The sequence below is a fragment of the Buteo buteo genome, chromosome 7 (genome assembly GCF_964188355.1).
Source record: "Buteo buteo chromosome 7, bButBut1.hap1.1, whole genome shotgun sequence".
Lineage (NCBI taxonomy): Eukaryota > Metazoa > Chordata > Aves > Accipitriformes > Accipitridae > Buteo > Buteo buteo.
Window position 1 is genome coordinate 19,314,870 of NC_134177.1, and position 18,693 is coordinate 19,333,562.

Sequence of the window (18,693 nt, forward strand, 5' to 3'; positions counted from 1 at the left end):
AAAATGGAGCAAGGCGCAGTAGTGATGGGACCCGAACTGACTTCAGCATGCAACAATCCAACGTTACACACCATCCTCCTCCTGCGCCCAGTGTCACCCACCCGCCGCACTGCACCAAAACCCAATCCTGCTCTGCTGACTGAGCGGACTTCACGTATTCCCTCCTGCTCAGAAAGACTGGTATGACAGATGGAGGCCAAAGGCGGGGACTGAATGAACTCAACGAACATTTTATAGAGATGGCCCACAGACTAAGGGAATGATACACAGATTATATATATATCTCAAAGGACAGGAAAGGTGATGGTGATTAATTGGGATGTAAAGCATGGGACCTGAGCATGACGTAAATGGTATAAAATAAGGGGTGGATACTGTCCTGGTTTCAGCTGGGATAGTTAATTTTCTTTCTAGTAGCTGGTATAGTGTTCTGTTTTGGATTCAGTATGAGAAGAACATTGATAACACACTGATGTTTTCAGCTGTTGCTAAGTATGTTTATTAAAGTCAAGGATGTTTCAGCTTCTCATGCCCAGCCAGCAAGAAGGCTGGAGGGGCCCAAGAAGCTGGGAGGGGACACAGCCAGGACAGCTGACCCAAAGTGGCCAAAGGGATATTCCATACTATGTGACATCATGCCCAGTATATAAACTGGGGGGAGTTGGCCTGGGGAGGGAATCACTGCTTGGGAACTAACTGGCCATCGGTCAGTGAGTGGTGAGCAACTGCATTATGCATTACTTGTATATTCCAGTCCTTTTATTATTATTATTGTTATTTTCTTCATTTCTGCCCTATTAAACTGTTCTCATCTCAGCCCACGAGTTTTACTTTTTTTCCCCCAATTCTCTCCCCCAACCCACTGCAGGGCAGGGAGTGAGCGAGCAGCTACGTGGTGCTTAGCTGCTGGCTGGGGTTAAACCACAAAAGGCCACCATTAGGTGACCCTTCCTGAAACTGGCTCCCCCTCACAGCATAGGCTGCCTAAAAGCAGCTCTTCCCTTGGGATGTGCATAACTATTGATTTTTCCAATTCCATACAGAAAAATAAAATGAAAAATGCTATTATATATAGCAGATAATTTTTTAAAGAGAGGAAAGTATGCTCTGAACTTTCCCTATATTTTGATTTATGGTCACAGTAATGTTTTGGAGGTTAAAATGAGTAGCAATGCCAGAAGTATTGAAGCATATATTGATCCAAGGCCCACAACTTGCTAATTCAGTTCTTTACAAACACCAACAGCACTGTTTTAGAGGCAAGTGGTCTGAAATATGATCTCTTCCTAGACAAAAATAAAAGTTGTATAACATTGAGAATTATACATTATTTGCCTTTAGATATATGTTACATTTGGCCTCCTTGAAACACAAGTTGTTGGCCTGAGCACATCTTACCAGGCAATCCCCATCATTCTGTACAAGAGTCCTCAGTTTTACCAGTTCTCCAGGCTCTAAGATTTACAAACAATCAATAGGGATTTAGTCTTAAAAAACCCCAAACTGTAAAAAGTCTAAAAACTGGTTCTTGAAGCACACTAGAAATATAGTCCATCTTCCATGACTCCCCCTGTATAATCTTATGCTGAGATCAATTATGTAACTTTTTATTCCATTGAATACATGAGTGTTGTTCATAAACTGAGTTGTTGCACAATAAAAGTGGCCATAGGCTAGTCCCTTGAGTTCTAATCCACAGGAAATTCTCCAGAAAAGCCCTGGTGGTGATTTCTAGTGTAGTATCATGTTATGAGTTACCATTAGTATATCATGACTACGTCAGCCTGTCCAGGCCCCATGTAGTGTGTCAAATCTCAAAAAGAATTGCATCAGGCTGTACCCTACCTACCCTCATCCCCTTCAGGATGCTCTTTCCAGTTTTTTATTGTGTAGAAGTCCTAGCACAAATCATTGTGACAGTTTTCAGATCTCTCTGCAGATATCCTTGATTTTCTTGTTCAGTGATTTAAAAGGCCATCCTTAAGAATGTTACATACAACACTGTTCTGTCAGTTTGATTTTCAGATATGTCTTCCTTATTTTCACACTGAACTCTTGGTAGTAATGTTAGCTGTGCCCCTTCCTTTCTGCTGCACACAATCTGCTTGTTTGTCTGTGTGCACTTACAGAATACCTCTGGGTACTGTCTTCTGTCTGAGGAAACACTATCAAGTCCTACTCTTTTCTAGTTTTTACAGGTTTTGGCTTCCTTGGTGGCCAGTCCTTTGCTCTCTTGAACCTGGAGTTACAGTGGTTCCCTAGGCAAGTTGTGGGTGTTTGTCAGCAAGCTGCAAGAGTGGCTTCCTTCCATGGAGGAAGAAAACCCCAGCCTAGGCAGGGCAGTGATCTCTGCAACAAGGGCACAGTCCCACCATACTGGGCACAGCAACACAGAGCTGGGCTGGCAACATTAAAAGATTCTGTTCACCATCCAGCAACCATCAGGCAAATGCAAGGTGACAAGTCAGATCCCAGGTCAAAGACAAGTGAAGAAGTGGGAGCAGCAGGGGAGAGGGCTGGGCAGAAGCCTACCTACAAAAGAGCTCAGGCAAGGCCCGGGATGGAGCTTGGATGCAGTGCCTGGACCTGTTATGAGAGTGCAAACTGGGCAGGGCACTCGGGCGCTCCTGGTGTGCTTGGGGCCCCATCAGCCAGCCTTCCTCATCTTCCTAGATTTTCCTCAGTGTAATCACAACCCTTTTTCTCATACTATTTCTGTCAACAGCAACTTGCCACCCATCTGTGCTTCACACATATAAATCCAGCAGAAAGTATGAATGAATGCAGTAGAAGAGAACATGGCTGAGTTGTTCCAGATTGAAACCACTGTCTGTCACCAGCCCATCACTGTATCCTATGTAGAAATATATCTAGGAAGAAGAAAGATAGCATGCAGACATCCAGCTTGGGTATCTACACTGAAGTGCTAGACTTCTAGTGTAGTCCAAGTAGGAGAGAGGGTCTTTCTGAGGGCAAACTCCACTTACTATCTTTTAATCAAATGACGCTTTTTTTTTTTGGTAAATAACATTATGTATAGGTAGTGGAAAAGATCATTAGCACTGGGAAGAACAAAAAACCAAGTGAAATGGGTCTTTTATTTAGTCAAAATATTTTTATTTGGCTGCATTTAGCAGAAGGTTTGCTTTCCTCTTCCCTCCCTCCCCCATTGTTTGCTTATTATTTCTGATTTCCCAGGCTTCCATTCTTTCAGTACAATATGTTAACACTTTGCACCTCGTCAGCACTTTCCAGTTAAGGCTCTCAAAGCATTTACAGACATGAGTTAACTAATCCTCACAACAATCATTAGCAGTAAGGAAGTAAAATGATCTGCATCTGCAGAGAGAAGTTAAGATCAACTTTTTTCAAGTTTTTTGATTTTCAGTATCCAGCTTATATTATGCTGGGCTTGATGAACATTTATGTCCCTGCAGTTGTGTTTCATGCTTTTGAAAGAAAGACTGAGTTTGAGCACTCAAAATCTAAAGCTATTTATGAAAATCTTTCTTTAGTAACTTGTTGAAGGCCACACAAAAAGTGAGCAGTGGAATCCAAAACTGGGAACAAGGCATAATTCTCAGTTATGTGCTACTCTATGAGACATAACTCTTTGTAACTTACCTTTGGACTTTAAAACCACAATCCATTCCATTCTCCTTACACATTATCCTCTACTGACCATTTCCAGCAGACTTCAGCCTCAGGTACTTACATTCTGCATTTTGCTAGCAAGTTTTATGTAAGAGTCTCCACAGTCATCAGTTGTATACTGTATACAATACCTTCGGGTGACTGTAATGAGCCTTAGTGAAAAAAACCCCACCAAAACCCCAACAACCTAACAAGCAATGTGTGTGGGTTTTATCTTTGAGTATTTAAAGCAAACTTCGGAGTTTATGGAAAAATCTAATATGTGATTGTTTTATGGAAAACACCCTCAACCTCAAACCTGGTTCAAATGGAAGACTAAATATTTAAACTTGACAGTAATACCTTCTCATCAGTAGTGCATCTGCATAGAGATTCTTCATAAAACCCTGCAAATTCACAATTATACTTTGCAAACAGAAGTATTATGACTGTTCAAGCAAACAATAATTTTAAAATATCCATTCAGTTCATCTAAATGGTGTCTTCACGTTAGCTCCATCAGAAGATACTGGCATGAAACAGATTAAACTTTTTCTTAGTTAGGTTAACACTGAAAATTCAACAGTCAGACAAACACAATGCAAGTATTTTAACAGAAACAATATAAAATTTCACTGGCTTTAAAAACATCTAAATGAGAAATCTTGGTTATTTCAATGAATTGCTAGACCCTACATTTAAAATGATGCATTTACAGAACTATTCAGATGAATTAGGCTTCTTCTATAACACTAAATACTGGAATTCTGATACATTGTGCAAGTATTAAAAAATATTAACATTTTAAATGTTAACATTACAACTTTAAATAGCCTTGCAAGTGCAATGTTATAAATATTAAAAAAAAAACAAACCTCAGAGCTACAATTTTTTATAAGTTATATGAGTAAATGAAAGTGCTTTTCAAGTATTTATGTTCATTTACAGTTGGATTCTCTTGTGTAAGTCAGTGCTTAAATGGTCCAATTTAAATATCAGACTTTTTTAAAATTTTGGATGCATACATTGAACTGGATGGAATAAATGTTTTCATTTGCAGAAATGTGTGATAAATATTTAAATACAGAATATAATTTGTGATAAATATTTAAATATGGAATATTACAAAATGTGAATATTATAATTTTTGTTATATATTAAAAATAAAATAGAAAGACATCACATCCTGATGGGTGTGTGATAACCTGATAATGCCATGGGAGCCCTTAAGCTATACAGTAATTGTCAATTCCATCAAAATCCCAAATTATGATACGGTAAATAGTTGTTCTTCGGTAGAGACAAAAGCATGTGTTCATAAAAGGCTCAATACTGTTAACTTTTGAAGAATTTAAAGAACTCATGATCTGTGTCAAAAGCCATGGAATCTAATGAAAACTTTCCAACACTTTCAATTAGTCAGCCCTTAGCCATAGTCACTCTGGAGAGCACAGCTAGTGCATGTCACCACTGTACTGTCTGCCCAGTGCATGGTATAGCTCCCTTTCTGGCTAGTCAAGAACCATTATTACTGCAGCGATACAAAAAAGATTGTATTCCTGTTGCCAGCCAGAGGAAGGGTGAGGTAAGTGGGGAGATACTTGTTTATTAGACAAGAAAACCAAACCAAAACAACCCTAAATGAATCATCATATATTTAAAAAGTGCACTGAAAATATTTCCTATTGAACCCTATCTCTCATAAATGCCAGATTTTCATCTTAAATTATATCCACTTTGAACACTGAACATACGTAAGCCAGTATTAGAGCATTTAGTTTCTCTTGCGGTTTGAAAAGCACATGACACAAGGCAGCATTAACATCTTTCATTAAAGATCTGGCAATGCCATAGTTTTATCGTGAAGATGCAGCTTAGAAATGACATAGCTCAGCAGAAGCCCCTGCAGACTGCCATTACAAGCTTTCTCCAACAAAGTGCTTTGTCATTTGCCAAAGACAAAAGTCAAACTGTTGCCCTACCTCACCACAGTGCTGCACTGGCAATTTATAATTTTCTTTCCAGATGCAGTTGAACTTTAATAAATTATAGCTCTTCAGAGTTAGGCAATTCTTTGTAATAAAAGCAGAGTTTCATGTTGCATCAAGAGTGGCCACTGTTTAGACTGGTCTCTTCATGCAGACCTGACAACGGCTGATGATATTTTCCAGTTCTCCTGCTTTCAAAGTCTGTGGTAGAGGTTTCCTAAAAGAAAGAAAACAAACATTTACTTTTTTCTTTGAAAAACAGGGAGAGACGATGAAACCTTGGATACGGAATTACTGACAACAACACTGAAATCCTGGACTCATTTAAGGCATCTTTGTACTGCAGAATGACCCTGAACCTAACAAAGGGGGATGCCCAAACTGAGGGGAATTACTAGGGGAGCCCCCATGTTATGCTGGCAGTTATTGTCTCCTTGGACACTTGCAGCATGGATGCAATGCGTATGGATGCAGGGAAGTACAGTTTACCTGAACATTCTTCTTGGATTTAATGATGCCAACCAGAAACTATAGGAATTTGTGTAGTAGTTGCATGTCCCCCTGCCATGGCACTCTATGAATGGGATGGCTCGAAATTCTTCCAAACAAGATCCAGGAGATGCCAATGCTTGGCCAGAAGCTTCTGAGCCGGCACTTGTATACTGTAACCACCAATACATTTTTTTATGAGAACTTGTCCATCAACTTTTAGTAAACTGCAGGCAAAAAAAAAAATCTCTTTCTAAAACATACCATATGTTCTGTAGTATATCTTGGACAAAACAAAATGAACACAGATTAGTTTTATCAAACTTACAATGAAGCACAAAAACCTTATGAAAATTCAAGCACAGTTATGGCATTTCTTAAGTCCCTGCAAAGGCCTTTTTTCTGCTCAATGAGAAGGCATGAAACTGTAACCAGTACAAAGACTAGAAAGTAGCTGGCTTCTGTCCAGTTCAGGACTACAGTAACTGAATTACAAATAAGCCAAATCCCCCATTTTGTGTGTGTTCATATTTTTTGTTGCATTGATTGCTTCTCCAAACACAAAAAGCAGAGAAGGAGAATGCTTTATTTGATGTTGGCAGATGCTTAAAGAAATAGCTCTGAAATAATTTATGACAGTAGAAAATCAGCTAGAAAATACCATTTAAATTTGCTGATGTTAGAAACAGGTAAATTATTTTAACCAGATGCAGCAAAAATTCTCTTGTTCTTTTCCAAGATGATGATTATTATTACTACTACTACTACTTGGGGCCAAATCCCAGGAGAGACAACAAATTTCACATTAGACCTAAAAGGACTTTACATCATGCAAAAAAGAGGGGGGTTTAATTCTGTCTTTCACCCTCATTTGCTGGCATCCCTATGACATCCCACAGGCATGGATAACAAAGATGAAGTGCTACATCCTCTAGTATAGATACAGCCTTATTCCCATAACCAGCTCTCAACCTGCAGTCACATTAGGAAGTTTCTTCACTCATATCTTGTTATGGCATCAAAATCACTGTGGCAGTCTTTTGTAGACAGTGTTCTGCATTTGTTTTGATTTTAGCTTTCTGTGGAGTTCAGCCTCAAGATCTGATTTATAAAAGAACTGTCTGGCATAGAAGTGGGTCAGTTATTTCTGTGTATTTGTGTTCAGGACCGGTTTAACCACTCCATTCCCCAAACCTGTTTCAGAGATCTTAGCATGACACTACAAAATGAGAGCAGGCAGTTATTTTTGTCAGACCAAAATCCTTTAATCTTTTCCCCTTTTCCTCCTGCCACTTATTTTTGAAGACAGATCAGAATAGTTGTTCCTATGCTTCTGGCATTGGATAAGAGTTAATTGAATTATTGCCTACTTCTTGGCAAAGGAAAAAAAAAGAATTTAACAATTATTAAGAAACAAATGAGCTATGAGCAGATGAAAACCCCAACGAAAGTGAGAGAACATAAAATTAATAATTCAAGTCCTTATATGCTTACCATAACAAAAGAAAAACCCTTCCAGAGAGATATCCAGCCTTCTGGACATGCAGGAACTACAGTTGTTTGGCTGTGAACTGCTATTACCATTGCAGCTCCTTCACAGACAACACACCTGTAAGAGAAATGCACATGCATTCAGTGCAGATGAGGGAAAACATGAAAGCAGACAAAAATTTTATCTTCTGGGATAGTAGCTACCTAATGGCAGAGCTTACTATTAATGTTACAACTCACAGAGGTTTTCTCTGTTTAATGAGGAGATAAGTAAATTGAAGGTAACCCAAATACCTTGCTTTGCAATCTCTACCAGTAACAGCAGACAAAAATTGGTATAAGATGGAATTTAGTCCCAGAATATTTAAGCTTCCCAATTTTGCCTTTACTGAAGTAACAAGCTAAATGTTACCTTCTTCGTGTGCTCAGTACTTTATGTTGTTATGGTTTAGATCAGAGTTCTGTACTTTTATTTGCTAAAATTAGAAAAAGTAATCTTTATATCCTAAATGAAGAAACTATGAAGCTGACCTACTAGATTGCAACAACTGGGTAAGGCAGGCTAGAAGACAGAGTGCAAAGCTTGCCTTCCCATCTTTGATTTTGATACTCTTGGTCATTCACGCTTTTAGAGCTTTTCCTCTTTTAAGATGCTCTTCAACCTTCTCAGCTGTTCTAAAGCAACTAGAAAGGGCCACATTTGCACAAGGGTATTTCGTAGCAGAAAACCTTCAGCGCCAACTTAAAATGTTCTTCAGCAACTACAGTAAATGTATCACACATAACTGAAAGCAGAACTTCATTTGTACTGTATTTCAAATAATGAAGCTATCTTTATTTCATTTTAGTCTGCCTCTGATATACACAACAGTATTTTTTTTAAAAAATATCACTGCTACCAGTAGGATTATGTGCCATCTTCTCATCTCAGCTATGCAGATTAAGACCTGTGGTGGTACCTTAGCTTTAATCTAACTTCTGTTAGAGTATCACTGGGTATCTGGCATATTCAGGTGAGTAATCAAAAATCAGGTGGTTAAAAACAGTGCTTGTACTGGCTCAGATGGGCGAGTCTTTGCCTAAGATTTGCCGTTCCAAACAATTTATGGTGTCTGTGGTTCCAGGCCAGAAGAGCTAAAATTCTTATACTCTTACCTGCTTATATGGGGCTCTAGTGCCCTGCCAGAAATCGGTGCCATGTCTACTGGCATTACTGATGCAGTTGACAGCCAGTATGAATAGTCATTGCGAGAAGCAAAACTACAAACATCATTGGTGTTACAGAATAAGAATGGCATGGTGGTAAATCTCTGCAAGCAGCTACCAGCTGTTCCTAAAAGATAAAAGAGGAGAGGTTTGTGACAGATAGGAGATTACATTTAGTGCAGCGAACAGAAGAGACACATGATGGCATCCAATCTGCTATAGTGAGAATTAAAAAGTTGGTAACTATAAAAAGAGAAGTGTCTATACAGTGGAATTATCTGAAAGCAAAATGCCTATGGTATATATAAAGGTATTTATATAAAAATAAGGGCTAAACAAAATCTGTTAAAATAATAATATCCTCTTGAATGGTATCCTTGACACAGTAGCAGGGATTCAACTGCTTAAGCAAAAGCTTCTGGTGCCATTTTTTACACCCTAAAGCATCCCATTTGGTCTCCAAAAAAAGCAAGATTCTCTCTCAGATCCTGCGTTATTACTGTCAGCCCTGTGCAGATGCTGTGAACATTTATACTAGACATCTATCCATAAGTAACTGAATTCCTCCTCAAAAATGACTAGGGATAGCAAAAAGAGAATATAGGAGGTGCAGAAGAGAAAGGTGTCTTTCAAGCTGCTATTCCTGACTTGACTCAGAGCAGCAGACCACTCTGGAGGCTGATGGTTGAAATCAATGTTCGTCTTAGATACTCACTGTGAGTTTGATTTCATGACAACTTAGCATTACTGGACTCTAAAGAAAACTATCTGAAAATTTTTACCAATACAGTACCAAGATCTTGTCCATGTGCTCGTTCATTTCCTTGTACAAAAAGCAGCGAATAGCCAACATAAATCTGTGATGTCCCATGTGGGCATGAAGGAATCTTTGTTGACTGACTATGCCGGGTAAACATAAAACCTCTTCTTGTTGGACCAGCAGTGATAGTACCTGGTGATCCAGGTAACCCCTGTAGACCTGGAAAGCCAATCAGTCCAGGTTGTCCTGTGGAGGGGAAATAAGTATGACTAGAAATATTATAATTTTGTTTGAATTTTTACTTCATTTAAATTAGTAGAACCACTTGAAAACTAACAAAAAAATTATCAGTAAGAACATACACTTGAAAATTGGTAGTATTTGTTGCTAGATGTATTAACTCCTTCAGACCTAGCTCAGGTAGCTTTACATTGCATAGTTTCATGGAATAGTGAGGTATTTGAAAGAACCATGGCCATTTTTACCAAAAAAGTTGTAAAGTAAAAACTTTTTATGGTGACTAAATAGAAATATTTAGTTCTATTTTGATGTCATAAGAAGGTCCACCTAGGGATTTCAAGAGGATAAATAAATGTGATTAGTAACAGAGGAGCACAGTTAAGGCATATCTTTGTAAACTTTTATTTCAGTTGTGAACATGTATCTGTTAAAAGCTAAGAATGTGCTTGCATGTGCTTGTGGCCCTAAAGCTACTGTAAATGTTACAGAATCTCAATACATGCAAGAGGAAGGATTTACAGAAATCAGGAATACAGTTGATCTGTAAATTCAGTAATAGCAGTCAAACAGAGATGTCTGCTTTCCTGTACCTCTTTGTCCTGGAAATCCCCTGTCTCCTTTTGGACCAGGCAGTCCTGGTTGACCTGGATGACCAAAACGTCCTGGTAGACCTTTTACTCCTTTAGGTCCTAAATTATTATCAAGAAAAAACCAGAATTATATAACAGTAGTTATTCTAGATATTAATACTGTTAATGAATAAAGTTAAAATCCCCACATAAATGTAGCTGTGTTAGAATAAAAACATCAGCATGAATTCACGAAGTTTTGAGACTGTCTGTGGTGTTACTGTCACCGTATTTCCCATCAGGAAGATTACAAGGAAATATCGAGTGTATTGCAGAAAAATATTATTCTCATAAGAAATGTTTACAGAAACCAAAGCAAGTACCTTTTTCTTTTAGCATATGACATACAATAGAAATATTACAAAAATCTAGTAACAGGCCAAAATCATCTTGGTCATGGTTTGTAATTCTATAACTAACACAGCTCCTTTGTAAAACAACTTTAAGGAAAGTGTAAAAGAACAATTCTTTAGTGCCTGCTTTGTTATGCTGGAGGCAACTGTCATTCCTGAGTGGGGCATGCCTTCTGGCAAGCCTGTCCCCCCGAGGAGCTCCCTTCCTGGAGTGGAAAGCTGTGGTATTGAGAAGGGTGGCCAAGTACCCACTGCACATCCACTTCATCCTACCTTCTCCTTGCTTCCGCACTCCTCACAGCCATGGCAGGCTTCACTTCTAGTGCCAATGGAGAAGTAGCCAGCCTCTCCTTTCCTTTCCCACCCCCAGGCTATGACAGGCAATCACTTCATAGCACATCTAGAGTACTTCTATTGTGTGTGGTAATTTCCAGCCCCCAAAATGACAAACGTCCTGAGCATGGTTCTGGTTGTATGAAAATGGTGAATGTTTTGATCCAAGTTTACTTTTTATTCCATTATGTTGCTTAGGCTTATGTTGGGGGAGAAACTTACTCACTGACTGTGAGGGTGGAGGGCAGATGGAATGGGACAGGTTATAAATACAAGGTTGCTAACAAGGTACAAAGAGCTATTTTAAAATATGAAGAGGTATTATTAAAGACATGTCAATTTTCTATGCAGAAGCAAGTTTTCCTACCAAACCAAAATGTTCCACTAAGCACCACACACAAACATGTATAGAGATAAAAATATAGACCACCTTGTAGTCCAGGAATCCCTTGAATTCCTTGATCACCTGGTGTTCCTGGGATTCCTGGCAGTCCAGGAGGACCCTTGCTTCCTGGGACAGAGAATATTCTCCCAGGGACTCCAGGTGGACCTAGCAGCAAAAATATAATGAAGAGCTATTGCTTTATATTAAAAGAAAGCAAAAAACTACAAAACAAAACAAACAAATCAACCTAAGTCAGCTGGTATTAGAATGAGAAGGGTTGGTTACCACGCTGGCCCTTTGGTCCCCTTGGCCCTTCTGCACCTTGTGGTCCAGGGGGTCCTTGATTACCCTTTTCTCCTAGGAAAGAAGATTGAAGATACATCTGTCTGGTTTAAAATGTCAAAACAACTGTCAAAGTTTCAGAGGCTTATTTAAGAGTCCTGCATGATCCGTGCAGCCTTCCCAAAGAGTAACACAGCCTGTAGACTCATATGAAATGTGAAAGTGGACTTCTACATCTCTGCTGTTACTGTATAATTTATAGGCCAAGTGCACTCAGTTTATAAGAAGTTGTTTCCATGGCTATCTTCATATAATGGCTGGTCCCATAAACCTAGCTTAAAATTTCAACTTTAGACTATGTCCTTTTTATCTCATGTGTTTTTGTCACTGAGTATACAGGTCAAGTGCTGCCTCCAGCAATGCTGTGCAGCTCAACTGCCTTTAAACCCTATTGTCAGTTATGCTGGTGGCTGTTAGGAGGGTTGTATAGTTTTTTAAGTGTTTGAAACTTCATAAGCAATTCTTTTCACTGTGCAAAATATGAGGTTACATTCAGATTACTCTCCACAGCTCTGCTGGAAATTAAAAAAAAAAAAGTCAACTGTATTTTATCATCAGGTTAGGAGATCTGACTGACTATGCCATGAAATGAGCGCTTTTTGCTTAAGAAAGTCTACTTACTGCCTGTACAGTGACTTTTCAAATTAGAACAAATTTAAAATACACAATAATTAGCATGGAACACAAACCAGTAGGTTAAACAGATAATGACAATTCTGTGTCACTGTATATCATGCAATTGAAAAATGAGAATATTGGAGTAATGCAGACCTATATCAGATTTAAATCACTAGAAAAATGTCTAAATTAAAAGGATTTTTAGCTAGCTACTGATCTGACTAACCCTTATGAATATGAAATTAATGAAGCTAATACATTTAGCAGTTTGTCTGCTGATAAACTGGTGAATTAGATTATAATTGGGACTATTCTTATGGCAAACAGATGACGCAGTGCTCTGTGTTGTAATTATAATTAAATGCTCGAGTTCTATATCTACAAGGTTGCCAAAAAGTCTCATCTTGTAGCAGTGGTGTGGCATTTCTAATTAGCAGACTCAGTCCCAAAGTCCTTATGCATTATTAATCACTAAGGACAAACTTGTTTTGCATTTGCCTGAGGTGAAGGCCATTGAAGTTTCAGCCCTTCTTCACTTCAACATCAGTTTGGGCATACCCATAGCATATAACTCAAAGAAAATGCTCTCTTGGTGATGACTTGCATTTATAGCTGACTTATCCCCGGCTCTTGATCAAAAAACCTCAAAACCACAAATACTATTACAATGCAACATGTAAATGACTGTATTAGGCACACAGAAGTGTATGTAATAAATACATGAATACCTTTTACACCTGGGAATCCAAGAAATCCAGGGTCCCCTCTAGCACCAGGATAACCTGATCGACCTTCTATTCCCTGCAAATCAGGTAACAGCAATAATAAACAGGAAGCAGCATCTGCACACTATGAAGTACACCTTCTTTTTGTTTAGAATATTCAGAGCATTATGTTCACAGAATATGCTACAACTAGAATTATCTGCTCCATTTGTAAGCATGTTACATGTTAGAAATAGTCATATCATTGTTAATGTTATTCTGCAATACAGAACAGCCAAGGAAATGACATGCCAGAAATTCACAGTAATTTTTTTTTTTAGCCACTTAAGTCCATAAAAGTTACTTTTCATACCCATTTTAATATTTTCCCTCTATTAAACGAGGTTTTGGGGACGATGTGGGGTTTTTCTGTTTTGTTGTTTTTTAATTGTCCTGGGTGTTATTTTCATGGCAAGAGCAAATTAACAATGGAGTAGGAAACAAGCAATATTCCTTTCACTGACTTTTGGACCGGGAGGACCAATGTCACCGTCTGGGCCTGTTGGCCCTGGTATGCCATCTGCCCCTCTAACACCTTTGCTTCCTTTCATGCTGGGAGTGGGAAGACCAGGAGGCCCTGGAAAACCTGGAGCACCTGTACAGAAACACCAGAGTAAGTAAAGTCTACTGCCAACGGCATTTCACATACGTTACATACAATGTAGTACAACATTCAACAACTCTATAATGGTACTCATGTTTATCACCTCAGTGATTCCCAAGGAAATATACCCATTAAAAAAAAAAAAAAATCAACTCATTTTTCCTAGCCAGCTAATTTAATCTGAGATCATAGCTGAGTTCTTGCAGTACTCTGTAGCACTACAGTTTCTTGAATATCCTCCAGTTGTAGTTATGCCTGTAATCACAGAATCATTTAGGTTGGAAAAGACCTTCAAGATCATCAAGTCCAGCTGTAAACCTAACACTGCCAAGTCCACCACTATACCATGCCCCTAAGTGCCACATCTACCCACTCATGCTACCTCACTTCTTTAAAGTTGGATCTCAGCTGCCCTACAGACAAAATCATGCAATCGAGTGGACTGCAAAGCTTAGCATTATTTTAGTTTACATCACACTGCATAGACCATCACAGTGTTTGCAATGGTAACATTGCATTAACTGGTAAAGGAACTACCTGCTTAATTATGAAGCTGTCTTGGGGGAAGACCTCTTTCAACCTTGAGTTCTGGACAGGCTGAATTCTGCTTTCAATAATCAGTATATCTTTTCAGATAAATAAGGAGTAATAACAACACACCTGGTCTCCCATCTGCACCAGCAATACCTCTATTCCCCTTTTGGCCAGTAATTGCCATGCCTGTTGCGCCTTGAAATCCAGGTAACCCCACTAAGCCAGGAGGTCCAATGGGTCCTTGGTCACCCTGATGACCTTTCATACCTGGTGGCCCAGGAAAACCAGGCAGGCCCATGTCCCCTTTGATTCCTGCAAAGTATAAGTATTACATTTGGGGAGAGCTGTAAAGATGGTAAGATGATGTGACTACACAGAGTATATGCATTTACTACACTGCAAACGTAGAATTCAACCTTTGTTTTTAGTATGGAGGAGTCCCCAAAGCCACCTTGCTAATGTAAAGCAAAATACTTGTGAGAAGACAGGATTCACTGCAAGGTAGTGTACACACACCACTCTTTTTTCTTTTCTTTTTTTTTTTTTTTTTAAATTTTTAAAAAAACCTCCACTTCAGAAATTGCTCATACAAAGGAATAAACTTGAGAGGAGGGTAGAAAGACCAGTGCAGGGAATATTTCTTGATGGATTAAGTAGAAGAAATGTTTCTTTGAACATCAGAACTGGCAAATCATTTTAAACTAAATTCCAGCTAAAAGCATCAATAGGAGTACCACAAAGTAAGAGACTACTCCCAAAGGATATTGTTCTAAGGTTGATCTTCGAGTGCATGATCTCTATATGGAGGATATGAAGACAGAATTTTTATTTATTTATTTATTTTTAAGTAAAGCAAATCAATGGATTTCTGCCAGTACTAGAAATACAATGCAAAAACTAAAAAATGGGAAAAGTCCCCTCAGTCAACTGCTCACTAAAAGGGGACATGAACAAAATTAAAATGCAATCACTGCAGCCTTCTTACAGTATGCTTAGTATTCAGCATCATCGGTTTTCATTAGAATATACTCTGTTAATCAAATTATGCATCAAAATAAAATTTCAAAAGCTCTAGAATGTGTATATCACCTTCACAAAACCATAGAAGTTAGCTTCTTTATTTCCCTTTTACAATAGCCTTAACTTTACAAGCAAGAACTCTTGACATTTAATATACAGCACCAAATCATTGATCAAATGCACAGAATCACTCTTGATTTCCTCTGACACTCTTAGTGCCATTTCAAGCATCCAAAAGCAGGAGGTGACTTGAAGATGATGATTCTGGTATTCAAAAGAAGCTTTTGCTTTCTGAAAGGACAACTCACCTCTACGACCAGGAATACCTCGAAGGCCAGGGATTCCTCTCCCTGGTGCTCCTATAAAATATTAGGTCATGTTAAAGTCCTGAATAATTGTTAGGAAACATCATAGTTGCCTAATATTTCATACATTTCTTCAGAATTCACCGAATCAAAATGTGGATTTTAGTAATATGTAAAATATAATGTATCGATTATTTCCAGTTCTTCTATCCAGAAGTACAAAATAAATTTGTAAGTTTTACTTTATAGTAGGAACTCTTATTGAAAAATCATATTTGAGGTACATTCTACAATAAGCTTTGTCTTTTTTTCAGAGGAAAAAAAACAGAAGAAAAATCTGCATTTAAGTTAGTTACTAAGAAAAATAGAAGAAATGTAAATACCTAAAAAAGAAAATATGTTAACAGTGATTACTTCAAACTTAATTTGAAAAAACTTCCTAAATACTATGAATGGCTTCTCAGTATCCTTATACTAATATGTAAAGAAACATTTTCACTGTAAAATATGAAAACACTTTCTGTCAGAATTCAGTGGAGGACTAAATCTATCTGAGGATGTTGATGACATCAGAAGTGACATTTAAATGAAAGGTTTTACAACCCAAGGAGCAGGTCATAGAAACCTTCACTATTCGTGTAAACACTGTGATTCCTTTCATCTTATTTCCATGTAAGAGAGGAGACCTCTTTAAAGGATTTTTGTTCTTTTCATCTCTTTGAGATTAAACACATAAGAACTGTTAACAGCAATACTTTGGCTCTTGCAGACATTAACATTTTTAGGCAACATTATGACAAATCACATGTATAATAGAGTGGTGACGTATGCATTTGGGTTGTTGACAGCATGTACAACAATTACAAAGAAAAGCCTGTGAAGTGAAAAACCTTCTACTTATAAATTTATCTTTGGCTCCACAGAAGCTCCTTATTAATCCTTCCCAAACAATCCTTGTCAGTTTAACTAGGGGAAAAAAACAATTGTAAAACTGAATGAAAATATTTCACTGGTGTTACCTGGTTCTCCCTTTACTCCTGGGCGACCAGGCATACCATCCTGACCTTGATTACCTCTTTCACCAACAAGTCCATTTTTTCCAGGGTGTCCAACAGCACCTGTGAATTATAATGGACCACAATATCATCTTCACTTCTATTATTCTGCATTTCAAAAGGATAACGTATGAGTCCCCTTTATTAAAATTTAATTAGTTCAGCTACTTCAAAGATAGATGTAAGTGTAGTGGTACATAAACATTGCTAAAGAGCAACATATACTTTTTATTGAGCTCACCAGCCTTCAATGGCTTTAACACCCCCCACTATTTTCACAGGCAATAACTTCCTGTCTTTCAAACACATTTTAGAACCCTGCCTTTGATTTAACCCATGCTGGTGGGAATCCATACAGGCAGTGTGGTTTCTCTCCCTGGCTTTATTACAAATTCAAGGTTTCTCTAAACAGGGAGTAGATTCTGATCTTTCCTAACTCTGCTGATAAGTCAGTGCAAGTTCACTAAAATCAACAAAACCACAACATCATAATTTTGATGAAGGTCTCTCAATATTTTGAAGACAATGTCTGGCACTCACTTTAATAAAGTCTGCATTGCATACCTCTCTCTTGCTGCATACTTACACATTCTCCCTTAGGTATATTTTGAATGGTTTGATCTTTTCTGTTGCTTTAACAAGCAACTACAACTCTGTCCCCTCTTTCCACTCTAATTGATTTTCTTCTCCTCCTCATCTAGCTACATCTTAGTTTATTATTCTATTTTAGGAGGTAGAACAAGCCTTTCTTACAATTGTGTGGATATCACATCTTGAGACCTCTAGAGGGGAGAAAAAAAAAAGGGCAAAAAGCTTTACAACAGTGAAACAAAATTAAAACACCTTGCCTCAGCTGAACTGGTAACATTGAAAACACAATGTTGAAGTCCTTAGCTGCAACCACAGAAGGTAAACTAAACAAAGCCCCTAACTAACATAAACAGAGACTGCAACTGCATCAGTTAAATTCTAAAAAGCTCAGAAGAATAAGAACATCAACTGCCTCATTACAAAGAAACTAACAAACCAGGGGGCAGTGATCTGGGAGAGATGCTATATGCCATACCAGGAGGGCCTGTAATGCCCTGCTGTCCTGGGTGGCCCTGCAGTCCTTTAACACCAGTATCTCCAGGAGGTCCAAGCTTCCCTGTAAGAAAAAAAGAGTGTGGGAGAGGAGAAAGGGCATTATCACTAGATCCAGATTCAGTCTGAGAACTTTGCTATCATTTCTGCTTTGGACAGCTGCGAAAGATCTCTAGCTGACATAAGCTAGTCTGGCTGCACGGACTACAAAGGAGCTGTTTAGGTTTACAGCAGTTGAATATAAATATGCCACCCCACAGGCACCCTGTGTAGTTTATTGAGAAATTATCTTCTTCTGGAAGCATGTCAACATCTCATCACCCCTCCAAAACAAAACATACCTGGGATTCCTGCACTTCCAGTTTCACCTCTGATCCCATGTGGTCCTGGTACTCCTTTATGTCCTGGATGACCTTGGGATCCTTTTTCTCCTTTGCTGCCCAAAACTCCTGGGGGGCCTGGATCTCCCTGAGAAATAGAAGTTGCACACAAAAAGGTAAAGAATCACCTTACATTAAATACATTACATTCCATATTTGAACAACAGAAAAATCATACATGATTTTAAAGGTTAAGTAAGTGTAATCACAGTTCACTATGATTTTCAGACAAAAAAGAATCAAAGTAGACTGATATGAAGTCTTCTCATAATACCACTGATCCTTTAGACATAGCTAAGAAAAAAATCTTTCTTTAATCTATACACACCAACTTCGTCTTCAGATGTTTTCACTAACACATAGGCTTTCCTTCAATTTTATTCCAACAGCTCCTCTTTTGATCCAAACATACATTCCTTACATAATATGCAGCTATAAAAAAATACTGAAATGCATATTTTTCCTTGAATTCCTACTGACT

General features: G+C 38.2%; 1 protein-coding gene across 3 annotated transcripts in view; it reads right to left on the reverse strand.

Annotated features, from left to right (window-relative positions):
* Window positions 1–3,110: 3,110 nt before the first annotated feature.
* Window positions 3,111–18,693, reverse strand: part of COL4A3 (collagen type IV alpha 3 chain) — a 66,187-nt gene continuing 50,604 nt past the window's right edge. For all 3 annotated transcript variants that reach the window (XM_075031829.1, XM_075031827.1, XM_075031830.1), the window contains 15 exons: window positions 18,174–18,300; window positions 17,816–17,896; window positions 16,714–16,812; window positions 15,698–15,748; window positions 14,496–14,681; window positions 13,696–13,826; window positions 13,196–13,268; window positions 11,793–11,864; window positions 11,553–11,672; window positions 10,398–10,496; window positions 9,601–9,813; window positions 8,757–8,934; window positions 7,605–7,719; window positions 6,111–6,283; window positions 3,111–5,838 (listed from right to left, as the gene is read on the reverse strand). In XM_075031829.1, the coding sequence (XP_074887930.1) occupies window positions 5,754–5,838; window positions 6,111–6,283; window positions 7,605–7,719; window positions 8,757–8,934; window positions 9,601–9,813; window positions 10,398–10,496; window positions 11,553–11,672; window positions 11,793–11,864; window positions 13,196–13,268; window positions 13,696–13,826; window positions 14,496–14,681; window positions 15,698–15,748; window positions 16,714–16,812; window positions 17,816–17,896; window positions 18,174–18,300 (1,803 nt within the window). In that variant the 3' untranslated portion in view covers window positions 3,111–5,753. The remainder of the gene's footprint in view (window positions 5,839–6,110; window positions 6,284–7,604; window positions 7,720–8,756; window positions 8,935–9,600; window positions 9,814–10,397; window positions 10,497–11,552; window positions 11,673–11,792; window positions 11,865–13,195; window positions 13,269–13,695; window positions 13,827–14,495; window positions 14,682–15,697; window positions 15,749–16,713; window positions 16,813–17,815; window positions 17,897–18,173; window positions 18,301–18,693) is intronic.